This window comes from Saccoglossus kowalevskii, chromosome 12, assembly GCF_978046115.1.
Source record: "Saccoglossus kowalevskii chromosome 12, keSacKowa6.1, whole genome shotgun sequence".
Taxonomy (NCBI): domain Eukaryota; kingdom Metazoa; phylum Hemichordata; class Enteropneusta; family Harrimaniidae; genus Saccoglossus; species Saccoglossus kowalevskii.
Genome location: NC_140652.1, coordinates 36,159,898 through 36,177,950, shown reverse-complemented (window position 1 = coordinate 36,177,950; position 18,053 = coordinate 36,159,898). Strand labels below are relative to the sequence as shown.

Here is an 18,053-nt window from a genome sequence, read left to right as displayed (position 1 = left end):
GCATGTTGGCTGTTACACGGTAAAGGTGCAATCAAATGTCCCGCCAAACACGTACACTTGACTTCAAGTACGCGAAGTTCTGCTATGCTTCCGGAAACAAGTGCAAATGGGTATAAACAATAGTTTCCCTTTTTGGACAATACGATTTCATGATAGTAGACGTTAGAAGTGTGAGACAATATCACCTTGTCAAAGCCAGCTCCAGCATTTCCGTGGTAATATTACTTCATATGTAAATTATAAAACTGACGATACAGATTTATGTTGGTACATTCAACGCTGACAGCCACTTGCTCACTCGTCATATACGTAAACCTCTTTCAATTATTCAGTTTTTTTACTTACATCATTTTTTAATCCTTTTTACTTCGTTTTTTTATAATATAATTATAGTTTTTAAAGTTTTGACACTTCAACAAATTTTTTATTTATATTTACTGTTATTTCGATTTTTTTAAAACACATTTTATATATTTTATAACGTGCACATTTATAAAAAAAAAATGGATGTTAGGCCGTCTATGACTAAAGAAGCAATCAAGGCACGCAACCAACGAAGGCAACGTGACTCAACTATTCGCGGTCAGATAGAATTTTCCGCTCCTTCCGCAGAGGAAAAGAGGTTACTGCTAAACAAATTGTCAAATCTACGGTCTCGAGTTGATATCGTCAGAAATGCAAATTACTCGATCCTGAGCGAAGTTATCGACTTCTTTCTCATGAACCACAAGGTCAGCTCGGAGGATTGCCGCCCTGATGACGGTAGCAAAAATGGTGCAACTTTTGACGGACCAGTATATCAGCTATGCCACGAAACTAAAACGAATGAAATGATGTTTTTGAGTACGGTGACATCCATGCGTAATCTGACGAGTACCATCGAGCATCATAGTCGTACCTGTTCAGATAACCTAATGATAACGGACAGGACTTGTATGCTTGGTCACGCAGCGAGACTCCATTTTCAGTGCAATTGCAAGCATGCATTTATTTGGAACTCATCACCATACTTGCCAAATGGTAGACTCTTGGTAAACTATAGGTGAGTGAATTCTCAATTAATAGTATTTCCTCTAACATGTTTTTCGCAGTCGTTTATTTATTCTTTTGTACTTCAGTTCTTTGTGTTTTTATTGTATTTTTTTGAGTCATAATTATTATTTTATCACGTTGCAGAAACAGCGTATTTATATTTACTCATAACTCGTGATTTGCTCACACTGCGTATTGTTATATTTGTTTCGTGACTTGACACTTATAAATGAGCATTGCTTGCAATGTACATGTACAGTTATTAGTAAATAAACACGAGGACAGCTAGAATCCCATTTGTAAAAAAGTGTAGAATTCGTACGCGTTTGTAACTCACATCAAGCAGCAATGACTGACAAACACACCACGGTTGATATTTTTAGTTTCCATGTTTACACGCAACAACAATAACGAAAGAACTATTCTTTCATATTTACTAATCAGACTGCTGCATGGATTCTATGCATCCGGCATGAGAGAGCAAGAGTACAAAGTGATAGTGGATGCCGCTAATATGGGAGTTATAAAGAAATCGTACAGGAAATCATGTAAATATCCACTTTCTAAAATAATGACCGTAAACATTTGTGTTTATAATATTGCATACACCTGTACAACGATATATTTTATAACACGTCCACACAACATTATATTATCTGATACTGACCTGTATACTTTTTGTTTATGTCTACAGTTTTTCAGAATTACCAAGTACATGTTTCTGATGCCGCAAATGAATCCATGCAGGATGCTTTACATGAGGTATGAAATTAGAGAAAACGTGACCACTATATATTCATGTGTACATCCCGTTGTGTGCAATATTATTACATCAGCTATTGATAACAAACCGCCATCTCATAATGCAACAGTTATATTATTCAGTTATCGATAATATAAGGTAATTCAGATGTGACCCACATTTCTCATCTATGCAAAAATCAATTTATGTTATTAAAGGAATATGCTTCGGAAGACCGAGAGACAAGACAAGGTATTGACATCGTGTCGGATGCCAGACATGGCACAAGAAAAAATTCAAAACACAGTGATGTAGTGTTCTTGGGAGACATGTACGTATTAATCCATGGACGATTTGTGTATTGTTTATAACAAGAGGGATAGATTAGTAATAACTGTGAACAGCTAGCTGTGAACATGAAACTGTTGCACTTACCTTTGTTGGCATATCAACTCGAAATACGTATTCGCGTGATATTCTTTATATGTTATGAATAGTATTTATTAAAACATAAGTACATCCTCAAACTTTAGTGTGATTTACAATATATTGCTTGTATATATTGTTATTAAAATATCTAGAACACACAAATGCATCCACAAAGAGTTGGTGACTAAACATGACGATACATGCAGCCAGAGACACGAAATGGTTGGAGTTAGACGGTTTTACCAGTGGGCAGATGACGAAGGTACAGTAATATTTACATGCTGATTTAAAACACGATTCATATCTATTGTGCCAGACTGCAACGAAACTCACGTCATTCATATTTCTGTCTATTTTACAGGAGTACCAATATTGGTTCATGGCCACGACAAAAACATGTCCGTAAATAAATTCCTGAGAGAGGAACGCCCGGACACAGTCAGTAGCAACGACACGTGGCATGGTAAATATATTACTTACATTACAATCAGTTGCGTATACATGATTTAATTTCGAACACTTAGCTATATATTAAGATATTGTATTACTAAATCAAATAAATATGTTCATTGCCTAGCTACCAAAGAAATTGGAAAGAAAATAAAAAACATAACCAAGGGCGCTGCAAGGAACCATAACAAAACATGGCACAGAGAATTGTCGGATAAAGGTATGTCTTACTCTTGATTTGTGGTTTTGAATCGTCAATATTGAATAATGTTATCGATGTTAGAACATTGTGACTTATGTGCAATGTATATATATATATATATATATATATATATATATATATATATATATATATATATATATATGTAATTCTTTTTTCTTTATTTTAAAAAGCTGCTTCCGTAAAGACGCATTTTTATTGGGCCATGAAAAAAGCTAAGACAACACTTGCAGGCAACAATAGGGACAGGGATGCCGCCGCTGCCGCACTGATAGCCAGTCTCGAAAATATTGTCAACCACTACCAGGTACAACAATTTATCTACAGATTTTCAACGTTGCTTTAAACGTCGAAGCTAAAATAAATGTTGACTTTTTACATATATTTTTTTCATTTACTTCACAGAATAATCATGCTGATTGTGACTCTGCATCGAGGTGTCGCACACAAGCGAACTACGAGCCGTCATTCACCATAATGAGAAGCCCTGTTGCTATTAATTTATTGCAGAAATTTATAAAACAGACTTCTATATATAGAAACCCGTTGAGTTACGTGGATGTAAGTTGTGCTTACTTCACGATTATAATTAATACAATATTTATTTACAAAATCCACAATTTATTTTCTAAGCGATTCATATTGTTATTATTTCCAGTGTATAGACACTCACTATGTTGAGACATTCAACAGTGTTGCGTTACTTTACCACGACAAGAGAATCAACTTTCAGCTCAGGGATTCCTACAAATTCCGAAGTGATCTCACCTGCCTTGACTGGGTATGTAATTGCGTCCGCATCGTTACCAACTCTAAATTATTGCGTTTTCTGTTGACACTGGCTAACAAATCTTATAGTTACAATTTAATTATTTTCTTCGACAGAATGAAAATGTTGACCGCCCTGCTACGTCTGTGACTGTGGGACAGAATGCAAGAGCGCCGAGGAGGAGGTCGGGTAAACGAAACCTGACTTCGAAGACGTATATTTGGCGTGCAAATATTTGGAACAGATTGATGCAGCAAATGTTTTAGACAAAACAAGTAAAACATAAACGATGTAAAGATAATTTTAAATAAAAAAATACATGTACAGTTAATATAACAGAGTAGTCCATTGTTTTATTGTGCCAGCCATTTTGCGGAAGAACAATTACCATGCTGTTTTGATCTGTTCAAGTTAGAAGTGGTGAATGGAAGTTTCGGTCACCATTTACCACCCCGACTTTTCGGCAACGGATTTTTGCCAAAAGTTTACTTATAACTATTTATTCATGATCCGCACGTTGCATGTTCGATGTATCTATATTGATTTACTCATAACTTTGTCTATTTAGATTTTTAATAATAACTGGCTTGTTGCAACTACGTACTCATTATATTTATAAATAAACCCACGGCAACATAGCACAGTACGTAGTATGAATACATCGCGCTCGTAACGTACGGGTTGTGAATTAATAAATACATTGTATAAAAAGGTCGCACTTGTAACATATTAGTACAATAGCAAGAAAGCAAAGGCATGAGCTCAATTCAGAGAGAACCTTACAATGCCGTAACGCCATTTACAGAAATTGTGCTTTACAGTCGACCACGAGCGAAACAAACACAGAAAACGGCTTTCAAAAGAGTGCGTAGGCCCAGTGAACGTCGAACAACGGGATTCAGCAAGTCCTTTCAAATCAGATAATAGCGTAATGCATGATGTTAGCTTACGGAATTAACGCCTTCAGTTGAAATGATAACAGCTGTATACCAAGTAAACAACTGGGCGGACCATGCAAATTACATTTCCCATGATGCACTGGTGCAATTCCTGGGATTGCGGAGCCGCGCTTTAACTGTAACACACAAAATAATGCTATTTCATTGTACCATGGGACATTAGCTTCATGATTGTACATAATAAACTAATTAACATTGCCATGTGATTTATGACCAATTTCGTCAAAAATTGTGAGTAGGCTCAGTCAAATCTATTGTTTACAAATCTAGCTTAATTATAACCGCTTAAATCAGAGGATGAAGAAGAAATAGATCGAATTTCAGGGTGTAAGGAGTGTAGAGGAGTTTTTTGGCACATGTTAATCGAAATGAACTTTTTATATAAAAAATATAGCTATATTTATTTATTTGAAAAAAATCAGAGCTCTATCACAAAAAGAACATATTTAAAACAGTGGTCAAAACTGACCACTAATCCTAGTAACCGTGCTCTACTGGCGTGACTGTGGTGCATTATATCGGTAGTCTTCAAGTTCGCGCCGCGCATGTGTGACATTTGTGTAAACATTTATATTCCCATAATCCAATGCGCTTTTCTAACGAAATCACGAGTACGAGTTTTACCGCCGGCGACTTCTTCGATAACTTCGATAAAACCAAAATAAAAAAATACCTAATTGAAATTTGGTAATCTCTGAGTTTGTGTTCGCGGCGCAAAACGAACGAAATGTGATAAAGTGTTCGCCCTATTTTGTAGCTGTGGATTCATAGCTCTTCTTGTGTTGTTAATTAGTCTTTTTGGTGGTATTTCAGTCATTTCTGATACATTTGGTGCTATTAAATTTGTTATTTTCAAATATCAGAATTTTTATCAGGCATAGTAGAACAATGGTACCTCTCATCATGGAGGTAATGCTCTCATAGACTTGAGTCATCGAACGAAAAGTAAGATAAGGAGTCTCTTTGACCTTTGTGGTAATCCAAGATGGCCGACAACAAAGCGTATGTTTGGTTTCCCACAGGTAGTCACTTATACGTTATATCAGATGGTTTTGGTCGTGATTCACTGCATTGTTTTATTTTTCAATGTCGTGGATAATTTATCTTTTATTCTGAGTTTTTACTAAATCTGAATATTTTATGCTTACGCCAACTATAGCCGCATATTTGTACTCTAGGCCGTGAACGCTATCTGAAAATGAAAATATGTGAATCAGAGCCATTCGTCAAATCTTCACTGCCGAGCACCATTATCTATTATGTTGTACAGCCAACACAAGGTATATACAGAAACCAATAACTTTTGTCACTAACTGCAATGATTTATGTTTGAAACTGCTATTTTCTAGACATGAGACTCAATCACTTTTCTCTTGCCAGACATCATTGGTTGTTTATCATTTGTTGCACAATATTCGGAAAGTTACACAACTGATAGAAACATTGTATTTCTAAGGATGCAAAAACGTTATTCTTATTAATATAACAATGTGCGATATGAATCAGGGATAATATTTAAATCGGAAGGGTCACACCTGTGTACATGCAGAAATTGAGTCCTAATTGACAATAACAACACATGCTAATAACATTCGATATAGATATTTCAGTACATTTTGTTGTTTCTCCAGGTATACTTATATTTGTAAAAATGAACAAATCAAGATCTCTTTTATTTAAAATCCGTAACTTTCTTACACGTTAAAAAATTTAGACCTTTTAGAAAATAGAAATTACATTGTAGTTTTGAAAAATAGCTTCCAGAATAGCTTTAACTGGTTAAATTTTTGACAAAAATAAGAGATACCATACATCCTGTTAGAATCACTTGTGATGTTTTGTAGCCAAAAATATAAAAATGAGTTAGTGCCATGGAAACGACTTTGTAAAATGCATATTTTCTGTTATCGTCATGAAAGCTGTTCAAATTTTTTCAGTACTTTGCATTTTGAAAATCACTTTTTTTTAAAAGAAACTTCAATGATGTTAAAATTTACTTTTGGAATGCACTCTTTGCAAACACCAATTTGGAAGATGTTGGAAACTGTTGGTGTTGCCACATGCTATTCTGATTGATTAATGACACTCTTGATTTATCAGGTCAAAGGTCATCATGGTAGGTCAAATCAAACTGAAGAAAAAATGACAGATCTCAATATTTGTATGGATTCCATCATTCTTTCATAATAAAACTTATTTCATAGCAAACCAAAGAAATAACATATTTGTATCAACTTATGACTGAATAATAAACAATTCTGTTAAAACATCCAGAGTTTTTTGTGTGTGTGTGCAAGATCATAAGTTCAGTGGTTTTTATCCTAATTAAAGCCAAAATTAGAGTTCAACCATATAATCCTGTGATTGATTGAAATTTCAAAAGCCAATAAATAAGTAAGCACCATTTTTCTGTAATACAAGCAAGTATATTTATTTCTATGAAATTTAACAATTTGTATGTTGATTTCATTACAGGTGTTTCTTGGTGAAAAGTAGACTGAAAAAAACTTCAACTATAATGGGAGTATTGTGGTAAGTTACTTTGCATTGTCTAAAGAACATGATCAACCAATTTGTACACTGTGAGAAGAGAAATATTCACTGAGTTTTAATTTAGTGAATTTGTTGTGAATAATAAAGCTCTATACAAATGTACAATAATATATTCATGTGTACTTTGACTAAGTGGATTTGCCAGGAGATAGGTTGTGGTTTCTTTCTGACACAAATCAAATTGGAACTGTGGTCAGTGGGTCCGTCATGCATTTCAGAAGCTGCCAGGAGATAGGTTGTGGTTTCTTTCTGACACAAATCAAATTGGAACCGTGGTCAGTGGGTCCGTCATGCATTTCTGAAGCTGCCAGGAGATAGGTTGTGGTTTCTTTCTGACACAAATCAAATTGGAACCGTGGTCAGTGGGTCCGTCATGCATTTCAGAACCTGCCAGGAGATAGGTTGTGGTTTCTTTCTGACACAAATCAAATTGGAACTGTGGTCAGTGGGTCCGTCATGCATTTCAGAAGCTGCCAGGTGAGGGGCTGTGGGTTCATTGTTGTCTCAAATCAAATTGATATAGTGATCAGGTTTGCCATGCAATTCACTAAGTACAATTACCCACCATAAACTCCAGTCAGTCAAAATGACTATTTTGAACTGTAGGCATTAATCTGCGATTGACGGAGAGAGAAGTCTAGATCAGGGGAAGCCCCATGACATGTAACACGTGATCAAGACAAAAGATCGATGCCATCTTGCCTTGTCTTCACTCTCCTGTTTTCTCCCCACGAGAGTGCATCGTAGCAAAACAGAAGAGGTTCAGTCGACAGTTTTATCTCAAGTTTCTGAGGTACTCCTGTAAACCTTCTTGTAGCAGTAGGGCATGATCTCGGGCAATCTGATTAAAATCTGATGTAGTGTACGGGCTTTAATTATTATTTTACTTTGATTTTGATTTTGTGATTTTTTTTTAATTCCGCCCTACATACATCTGGTCCGATGCCTATGTAAGTCCCGTTCAAATCTTGCGTAAGTAACAGCCAATCACAGCCCCCCTTTTATACATGCTGTCGGTTGCTTACATTTCAGTGTAGCGATACTCAACGGGCAATCTTTCTGTACATTATATTTTGCCCACTTGAATAAACTATTAATAGAAAATTGCTAGTATATTTTTATTCACAAAAGAAATTCCACAGCATTTTACAATTTTTGTCATTACATTGAAAATTTTGTTCACTTCCAACAAATGTGTACACTTCCTGATACATTTTCCTGATATCAAACACTGAGCATAATTATCTAGAATGGAAGCAAAAAAATAAGTAAATCGTAAATCGTAAACAGCTATAGTAAACAATACAAACTGATTTTAAATTGTATAACGGTCACCAGCCCACAGCATCGACGCAAAAAATTGGAGCAAAAAAAACGATGTGTTCTAAATAAAAAATATTTTATTCCAGTCCAAATCAGCTCAATTACTAGTACTTTAATAAAGAGTTATTGTATAATGTACAAAATATTGATACATTTTGACGAATATTTACAGCTATGGCTTCAATACCGTGGACGATCATGATTTTGGCCGATCGTCAACAAAACATCACCCGTCTCCAGGGCAAGCGCCTGGAAAAAAACACCGGTGTACGGTCGAACCGGTGGAAACAAAATCGTCACTCCCAGAATAACTACGCAAAATAACGATCTAAACTCGAACCATTCGAGCCACAATATAAACATAAAAAAATGACTTTCTCGTTGCATTTGACAATGATAAACTTACCGAAAAGCCGTGTTTTTCTCTCGGCCACTAACGTTGGCATAATCTGCCATTTTATTTGAGTGTGTTTGCCACCTGACTCTGCCCAGTGACGTCATCATGTGCGCTATAGGAGGTGATGGTCTGTGATTCGTTGACTAAAATCGTCGATAGTGGGTCTCGTTGAATCACGTTACATAGGCATCGGGTCAGATGTATGTAGGGCGGAATTAAAAAAAAGTAAAATAATAAAATAAAAGGCATTAATAACAAAAGTAATAAAAAATAAAATAAAAATAAATTTATAGCCAAAATAAGTAAAGCCTGTACACTACATCAGATTTTAATCAGATTGGATCTCGGGTAGAATAACATTTTTTCTTTCTTTTGGGCCCTGTGTCTTTTATACCGTATACAAAAAACTTGGGTGATGCATTTTGGCCACTTTTGTAGGGCTTCATTGTGTCATTGTGTCATTTGTAATTTTGCTCCACTCACGTGCCTTGTTCATTTCTTGACGTAGTAAAAATGGACAAGAGAATGGGCAAACACTAAAAGAAGAGCTCCTCTCCTGTTTTGTCACCCAAAAGAACGACACAGACTAACAGAGTTTGTCATCAAGATCTGCTGGCATGGAACCCGCCCTCAAAATGCCATCTTTGCCTCGAATGCATGCAGGGTTTGGGGTTTTGCCTTGAAGGCGTGTGTGCAAGTTGGGACCCAAATAACCTGGGATAGTTTCCAAAGTCACATGCAGGGGGCCAAGGATGATTGTGTCACCAGAGCTCGGGGCTAATCGCGTGATTGGGTTGGGTGGCGTGGCGGACATGAGTGAGAGGAGTGTTAGTATGGGTGGAAAAGCCCTCCTGTTCGACTGCCAGTACCTGGGGTGCTGAGACGTCGAGTGGTGGGCCCGCAGTGGTGGATCCCCCTACCCCTGCTGACTGGAGGGTATCCTTGCAGCCTGTTTATTACAGATGGCGGTTTGCTCGGCCATGCCGGAAACAACAAGGCTGTGCCCCTGGAGCCGAGTGCTTGGATACCGGGTTTGCCTCCAAGATTGGGGCAATGTTCGAGAGCCTGTCAGGACAAATTTTGTCCCTGGCACTGCTGACACCTCTCGGTCGGCAAGCAGGAGAAAGCACTGGTGCACTGGGTGAAGGGGATGTCCGCAATCAGTGGAGTTTCTAGACATCTTCGTCAGATCACTCCCTGAGCAATCAAGCACCCCTACTCTCCTGAGGCAGGGAAGAGTAGCCCCCCTTCCACACACACACACACACACCGAAGAATGGACCAGCTGGTGGGTTCTTCTCTTTCTTGGGTCTTTCCCCCCCAAAAAAAAAAGTTGCAGGGGAAGCAAGTTTGACACGGGCAAGTGTTCGGCGGAGCTTTTTGACTCTACAAACCTCATGGGCACTCACCTCGGTAGAGAGTTCGCCCCAATGTAGAACAGCCAAACCCATGGCCAAATATGCCTGTCGCACTCAGATTACGCCGATGTATTCCGGCTTGGAGGCAGCGGGTAACTGACCCCTGGATGCTCCAGGTGGTGATGCACAGTTACAAAATTCCGCTGCTACCCCCTCCTCAAGTTGGGGGTGCTGCCAGGGGATCCCCTCAAAGCAGAAGTAATCTAACAGGAGGTAGACAGTTTGCTTACAAAGGACGTCATATGCAGAGTAGAAGACCCGGCGACAAGTCTGGACTCTCAAACGCAAAAAGCAAGCTAAATCAGTATGTACTCCTCTATTGGTTCCGCATGGAGACACCAAACACAGTTTTACTCTCCAGGCACCGTTTAGATTGGTTAGCTTCACTATTCTTAAGCGATACTTACCGACACATACCCATGCACCCAGTGAGCCATCCGCTCTTTCGATTTGCCCATTTGGGCCAGGTATTCAAATTCAAGGTACTCCCCTTTGCGCTATGCACGACTCCACGTGTTTACCAGAGTAAAACAGGTGGTGCTGCTGCTGCATCAGTACACGTCAACCCGTACCTAGAAGACTGGCTGCTACACAACCAAAACAAGTAAGGCTAACACAGAATTTACTACACGAATTTGGCTTTCAAGTAAATCTAAAAAAGTACCTCCCGCACCCACACATCAGTTGGTGTTTCTGGGCATGGAATTTGACACAAAGGCAGGCTCAGTGCGGCCATCGCAGGCTCGTTGCCTAGCATTAAGCAGCCTAACCAAACATTTAGTCATTGTACCCTCTGTGTCGGGATGATGACATCAGTTTGCAGGGTAGTTCTCCATGCTGCACTGTGCAGCCGCCTGGTGCAACATGCTTTGCTGCTACACCAGTCTCACCTACGGAAACTAGAATGGTGAGTAACTCTCTCAGACCAAGCGAGGAATACCTTGCTCTGGTGGATGGTAATTTCAAACTTCAGGCAGGGGGCCCCCTTGGACCCACTCGCCACAGCTGACTCTGATCACTGATGCCTTCCTCACAGTTTGGGGAGCGCACCTAATGATCGATCAAGCCCAAGAAATATGGCCCCTGCATTGGATTCAGGACCACCATATCAACTGGCTCAAACTGAAAGCGGTGCACTTGCTACCCATAGTTCGGGGGGGGGGGGGGGCAAAATCCCCATCACTGGGGGAGTGAATTCTCCATTGGTGTCTGCAATACAATGTGGAGCTAACTGCATACCACCTTCCAGGGGTGCGGAACAGTCAAGTGGATGCCTTTTCACAGCGACTCCGGTTTCAGAACAGGGAGTGGCAAGTACCCAAATGTGTAGCATCCAGAATGTTTCGCCACACCCCGGAATCCTAACCTCCCGGACATATGTGACGTTCCTGCAAACCCCAGGAGCATGGGCCACAGACGCACTGTCGATCCCATGGACCAACATGGACGTGTACGCCTTTCCTCCCTTCCCGCTGATTCACTGGGTACTGGAGAAACTTTGACAGGAGCACACCTGCATCTTGACGCTGGTGGCACCCAATTGGCCAACCAAGGCCTTGTTTCTACTACTGTTGGAATTGTTAGTCTATGCACTAATAGTGCTTCCGGACATTCCAGATCTGCTGTCCCAACCACTTACTAGTACACGCAACAGAGGCTCTCAGTAGACTTGCACTGTCGGAAGGTTTAGCTGTGTGGGTGAATAGGGGTTCTACCAACGCAGCCTGACTCCAAGTGGCAGGCATACTTTGATTGGTGTAGTGTAAGGGAGGTTGATCCATGCCACCCCAGATGCAGGTATAAAATGACTGGTGTGACCTTCATATCTAATTTGCATATCTAATGTTTAATAAATTTTTGATTTCATAAGGTGCTCCGTATGTCTATTTTCCCCACTATCTTAGTAGTTTCAGTACTTTTTTTTTGTTTTTCCTCAGATACAGACCAGAAAACATTTGAAATCGTATTATAGAAGTATAATTTAGGTGCAATTGAAAGAAGCCAGCATTCTGTTAATCTTAGCATGGATGAAGCAAGTACTGTACAAGTTAAACCTGCACCACCTCCAAATAATGACTATGGTGAATTACCATGCCTTGAAGACAGTACAGCGGAAAGCACCGACACAAGTCCTCCAGCACATTCTGAGGTAATGGAGAACTCAACTATCGGTCCAGTATCACAACTAAATAGAATGTCTTTCAATTTGGATGACACACTACCAGTACAATTCAATCGAATAGCCTCAGATATGGAAAGTAGGATGCAACTGATCAAGAAAAAAAGACGACGAAACCCAAACACAATGCTTGAATGCGATGAATGTAGTGCTACATTTCGATTATTGCAGGATTTTATTAAGCATAAAAAGTTGCATGCTGGGGAGGAATTGTACCAATGTCATATTTGTGGTAAGACGTACACACGTCGTGATAACATGAAATTGCATATGAGGATTCACATCAAAGAAAGGCCATTTTCGTGTGTTCAGTGTGGCGAGACTTTTCGTTATCGACCAAACTTGACTCGGCATAAGCATACCAAGCATGGTCTTCCCAAAGCATATTCTTTATCTGTGCGTAAAACAGTGCAACCACGAACTGCTGATACCGAAAGGTCAATTTTGACAGGTCTTCTACCGCACTATGGAATGTTTCCCCAAAATAACTCTGTTAATTTGGATGGATTACAGTCTCTGGTCAATTCTGTGCAGTCAACCTCCACAGCAGTCAGTGCGACAAATCAGATATCCAATCAAGCCATGTTAAACCAAACTATTGAAATGGGACACAGTGCACATATGCCAATCATTGGTCAAGTATATTCTCTTAATGAGCAGCAATCCCCAAATTATTCTCATATACCTGTATCACAGATTGACCAATCAAGATTGCAGTCACATGCACATTATTTAGACAAAGAATACCTACACAGATCTCAAATGCTTTCAATACAAAACCATGCAGGAAATAGTAACAATGTTACAGACCAGGAATCCAATCCTAGTGCATCAAGTCCCTCGTTACCTCATTCAGTCAGCGAGGGCAGCAACTCCATTAATAGGAAAACTGAAGAATTAATTTCACATTCACAAACAAGCGACGACAAAGAAATAAATAATGATGTATTAGCGGTTCACTGGAAGGTAGATAGAAAAGAAGGTATGATTCGTGAAGTTATTGATGAGACAAAGCATTGTGGGGAAGACAGAAACGATCCCTCACAGGAAACTGCTTTGCTAGATAAGGATAGTGCCAGGACCAATACTGATCATAGGGATGACACTGCATGTAGTAATAGTCAAGATGACACAGAGAAGTGCACTGATGACGTTCCTTGTTCTTCGCAAACCGATGAAACATCATGTAGAAATAGTCAAGATGTCACAGAGAAGTGCACTGATGTTCTTTATAGTCCACAAAGAAAGGAAGAAAGGTTGAAAAAAGTTAATATTGTTGGCAAATCCAATTCACCAACAAGACTCCCATTATCTAGAGTTAGTTTGAAACTAAATAGCCATAATCTTTTGAGATTGGGAAGTCGTCGAAAGCAATGCTTGCCATTAAGACTGTCCATGGGACTTGCTAAAAAAAGCAATGAAGTGTTAATCAGAGATGAAGATGGAGCAGAAGATAATGAGACAAGTAGTAGTGTTGAATGTACATCATGCGAGCGTTTTAATGAATTTAAATGTCAATATTGTGAGATTGCCTTTCCTGATTTGTCTATGTTCATGATTCACCGTGGTTGCCACGGGAGAGAAGGTGCCTTCCAGTGCAATGCATGTGGACAGGATTGCAAAGATCGTGTGGAATTCAATGCACATATTATCAAGGGACACTTTATGTGAGTTGATTAACTGTGTACATAGATCACACTGCCAATTCATAAAGAAGCAGTAACACTTCTGTTTTCATGATTATTGTGAACTAAAGATAAAGAAATTTTTAAACACATTGCATCATAAAAATACTGCATTTCTAAGTGCACAGACTCTATTTGCTTTATTAGAAGTGTATCTCCAATACAAGCTCATATAAACCGAAAAACTTATAGAATATAATACAACTTGTTTTCACCATAGGCACTCTTCTCTTCTAATAGAGCAAATACGGTACAATTATTATTATTTGCATTTATTTTTTTTTCTTCTAAAGCTGAAACCTATTTATGTTCAGGAAAATAAATTATGATTTTTAAGCTTATTCTCAAGTACAACAAGTTTTGGAAATTGTTCTGCATCCTGTCACAGACTAGTTTTATTATTTACTAACTTTACTTTTTGTTAATATATTATTAACTTTTTATTGTTCTTGGAACACTCGTTGAGGAAATCATTACTATTTCGATTTCAAACTAAATATTGAGGAGCACGAATAAAAATAAAAATAAAGCAGTGCCTCCTAAGTATGCTGGGACACCATGCGTAAATTTCAAAACTCAAAACATAAACTTAAACATTCTGAATGTTTATATGGAGAAGACTTCAGCTGCAATGTTTGTGTGATTGTTTGCAGAAAGAAACATTGTTTTATGGCCATACTCATGGCCACTTTAAACATTTTTCAGTTTGGGCATTGTGTGTCCACAAGCATGTTGTATTTCTGTACTGTTGATCAAATCATGTCATCTCTGAATGTCAGTATAATCAGCAAGTTTTTTGTTCATTTTTACTCTTTCTTTGTCTGAACTGAAGGAGTATATAAACAACTATCAGTGTGATGTGATATTAGCAATACAAAATATGCACACAGGCATAAATCATGAAAAGTAAAGAAATATTTTTGTTTTTAAAAGTAAACCTGGTCACAAGATAATTATTGAGTAGGTAATTTCTCAGTTTGTGTATTTAGTTATATCCATACAATTATTGTCATATTTATGGCATAAAATCACTGCTGTAATATTCTTAGTCATATACCTGTATACTGTGAAAGGATTAATTATTCATTGGGTTTTAATTTTGCTTATTTTGCTGACTGGAAAATGCGCTAAATTAAAACCCAGTGAATATGTAAAATTGAGCATAGAACACGATATCTAAATGATAAAACTCTGAATTTAAAACCGACCGAATATGCGTGAAATGCTTATTTCAGTGAAATTTATACCAGTGAAAATTACCCGGTAGTCATTTTACAGTATTCCTTTCGACCATAATATAATGGAGTTCTTTATAACCGCTGGACTAGATTGTTTACAGTCAATCATAACCTACATCTGATTTTCAAAGAGCTTAGATGTTTCGGTGCTTATTAGTCCATGATCGGACACAGTTTGGTAACTGGAACTGATGGATTGACCTCTATGTGTGTGTTTGTGTGCGTGCGTTTGTAGTACCAAACGTTGTGACGACTTCACTTTAACTTTACACCGACTTGTGACAGAACCTACATTATGACGACCCTCACTATTTTCATAATTTATATTAATATTTAATCAAATTTAAGTAAATTGTGTGTAGCTTCGGTTCAGTAAAGGCGAAAGGTATGGTTCAATTTATATTAATATTAATATAATTGTACCATATTCAACTTTTATTTAATTAATTAAACTTGAATATAAAGGCAACTGTATAGACTGACAACTGACATTGTATTTGTTCTTTGATATGATTTGAAATGGTTAAATAGCAGCCATTTGAAGGCTTATGATGTATCAAAATCAACCATTTTTACCATTTCGCAACTGCATCTCAGTAGTGTATGGATTTGATTTAAACTTGATACACATGTACATACATTAAACACAATAGGATCTTAATGCACATCATTTTTATATTTTTTGGATTAAGCTCAAAATGGCTGACTGATGGCCAATTTGTTTTAAAGAATGCAGTTTCAGATTCATATATCTGAAATGCCTGGACTGATCAAGTTCAAACTTCACACAAACATTCAGACACGTGCATTTTTGTTACCATCAAATCTAAAATAGATTACTGCAAGTCTTCTTTGCTGCAGTTCCATGCATACATGTCTGGACAAATCAAGTTTAAACTTCACAGCTACAAATGTACATCACACATATGTTTATATATCTTGTATCTAGTGTACAAATGGAAACTATGTCATTGACAATGACTTGTTTACTTCTTCCTGTTACAAGTAAATCACAAAGCCAACTGAGTTTAAATTTATTGTCCTGTGACTCCAATGAATTGTCGTAAATCATGTCAAGTAAATTCTCTGATAAACATTGGTCACAAATCATGTCATGTGACACTTCTAAAATACACATCTTGTCTGACATATCTGCTTCAGTTAAAATGAAGGTTATAATATGTGTGCTCATTATCACTGTATTTATTTATTTAAATTAAAACTTGAATGCATTATTGAAATTGTATTACGGTAACTTTTCTTTTATAGACCGAAATTCTAAAAAATGGCTTGAGTATTTGCTAAGATGTAATAGTGCAGTTAGCTGGACTATCTTCCATAATTATTTGTAAATATTTTTTTTTTTTATGACTATTAAAATCTTAAAAAATAGTCTGTGTATACCATTATGTATGTTACTTTGTATCAATATTAATTTTTGTGTTAGACATGTCTCCATATGCTGTCCGTATTTTACATTTAAGCTTCTGTCTTAACCTTTTCACAACTAGATTTTCTTGCAGAAATGTTTTTACACTTTCTTATATTTTTCAATATTTCTATAAATGTAACCTAATTTTGGAGCCAACAGACAAAATTTGAGTGAATTTTCTGTTTTTACTCAAAAAATTTGACTATTTTTTACCCAATCATCTGAAGGAAAGTGCAGACTATAAACAGGACTATTTTGTGAATTTGTGATGAAAGGAGAAAACTGGTGGTAAAAAGGTTAAACTTGTGTGCTATTATTTGTATGTGATATTTAATCGTAAACTTGTTATCAATAAAGAAATAATTTTAAAGAAAAAAGTTATCAATATTTTTGTTTAGCTTTCTTGATTGTGAATGATTACTACCCCCCCCCCCCACTTACACATTGAACTATTAAAAAAAAGAAAAATTGATTTCAGTGACAAATTTGCACATTATGAACATTATTCAAAATCTTACAGTAAAAGAATAAATCAACTGTTGTAATGTAAGTTTTTGTATATTTGATCCAATGGTGAAAACATTTTGTTGTATTTTGAAATTTTGTTCGTTGACATTGGACGAGTATGTTGTATATTATTTTTGATAAGGATCCTAATATTGTTGCAAATTTTTAAAAAATTAACATTAATTTAGTGATTAGTAAATGATATAATATATTTGCACCAGTCACATCCTATACACGTTATGAGTTTATGATAACAAATCATGAATATATTTGAATACATGGAAAGCACCAGCCTTGATTTCTTGAAATTTACAATTTTTTATCGGAAAAGACTATTCTAATTCTATTTTAGTGTTCCTTCATATATAAAGGGTTGACCATTAAAAAGTCCAGTAGATTTTTAAAATCAAAAGGCAAAATAAAATGCAAATCACATTATGGGGACGTCTCGTCATTTGAGGGGGTCGTAATTTTTAGCTGTTTAGTCTAGATTGGGTCTAGATTTGCTTGCCTTTTGGTTCAATATCAGGTTTGTCAAGAATGGGGCTTGTGGGATGGGGTCTGTTATTTTTAATTTGTGCATTTACCCAATTACTTTTTAAAACTTTTATTGACAAGTCTGCATGATGAGTAGATTCAACCTATAACTGAATAAATTTAGTGACAATTCGGTTTCAAGTCGAATATACAAAATCATAATTTGGTTATAATGAGGTATGG

General features: G+C 37.0%; 2 protein-coding genes across 3 annotated transcripts; both read left to right on the top strand.

Annotated features, from left to right (window-relative positions):
• The first annotated feature begins 478 nt into the window (after positions 1–478).
• LOC146735768 (uncharacterized) lies at positions 479–3,978 on the top strand. The gene is made up of 11 exons (XM_085506257.1): positions 479–1,042; positions 1,477–1,580; positions 1,727–1,794; positions 1,993–2,105; positions 2,356–2,465; positions 2,565–2,666; positions 2,781–2,873; positions 3,047–3,180; positions 3,279–3,434; positions 3,532–3,654; positions 3,759–3,978. The coding sequence occupies exons 1-11, from the start codon at positions 504–506 to the stop codon at positions 3,906–3,908; spliced, it is 1,692 nt and encodes a 563-aa protein (XP_085362383.1). The 5' UTR covers positions 479–503; the 3' UTR covers positions 3,909–3,978.
• Positions 3,979–5,533: 1,555 nt separating this feature from the next.
• LOC102803377 (uncharacterized) lies at positions 5,534–17,203 on the top strand. Of its 2 annotated transcripts, XM_085506637.1 has the most exons (4): positions 5,534–5,623; positions 5,761–5,881; positions 7,077–7,133; positions 12,230–17,203. In XM_085506637.1, the coding sequence occupies exon 4, from the start codon at positions 12,316–12,318 to the stop codon at positions 14,140–14,142; it is 1,827 nt and encodes a 608-aa protein (XP_085362763.1). In that variant the 5' UTR covers positions 5,534–5,623; positions 5,761–5,881; positions 7,077–7,133; positions 12,230–12,315; the 3' UTR covers positions 14,143–17,203. The 2 variants fall into 2 exon arrangements, with proteins under 2 accessions (XP_085362763.1, XP_085362764.1); XM_085506638.1 differs by lacking the exon at positions 5,761–5,881 and having other exon boundaries at positions 5,580–5,623.
• The last annotated feature ends 850 nt before the right edge of the window (positions 17,204–18,053 follow it).

What these genes read in the sequence shown, in the direction of transcription:
- LOC146735768 (XM_085506257.1), top strand. Translation starts at nt 504, where the DNA reads ATGGATGTTAGGCCGTCTATGACTAAAGAAGCAATCAAGGCACGCAAC. An exon ending in TGCAGGATGCTTTACATGAG is followed by an intron (nt 1,795 to 1,992) that starts GTATGAAATTAG and finishes ATGTTATTAAAG; the next exon opens with GAATATGCTTCGGAAGACCG. An exon ending in ACCCGTTGAGTTACGTGGAT is followed by an intron (nt 3,435 to 3,531) that starts GTAAGTTGTGCT and finishes TATTATTTCCAG; the next exon opens with TGTATAGACACTCACTATGT.
- LOC102803377 (XM_085506637.1), top strand. Translation starts at nt 12,316, where the DNA reads ATGGATGAAGCAAGTACTGTACAAGTTAAACCTGCACCACCTCCAAAT.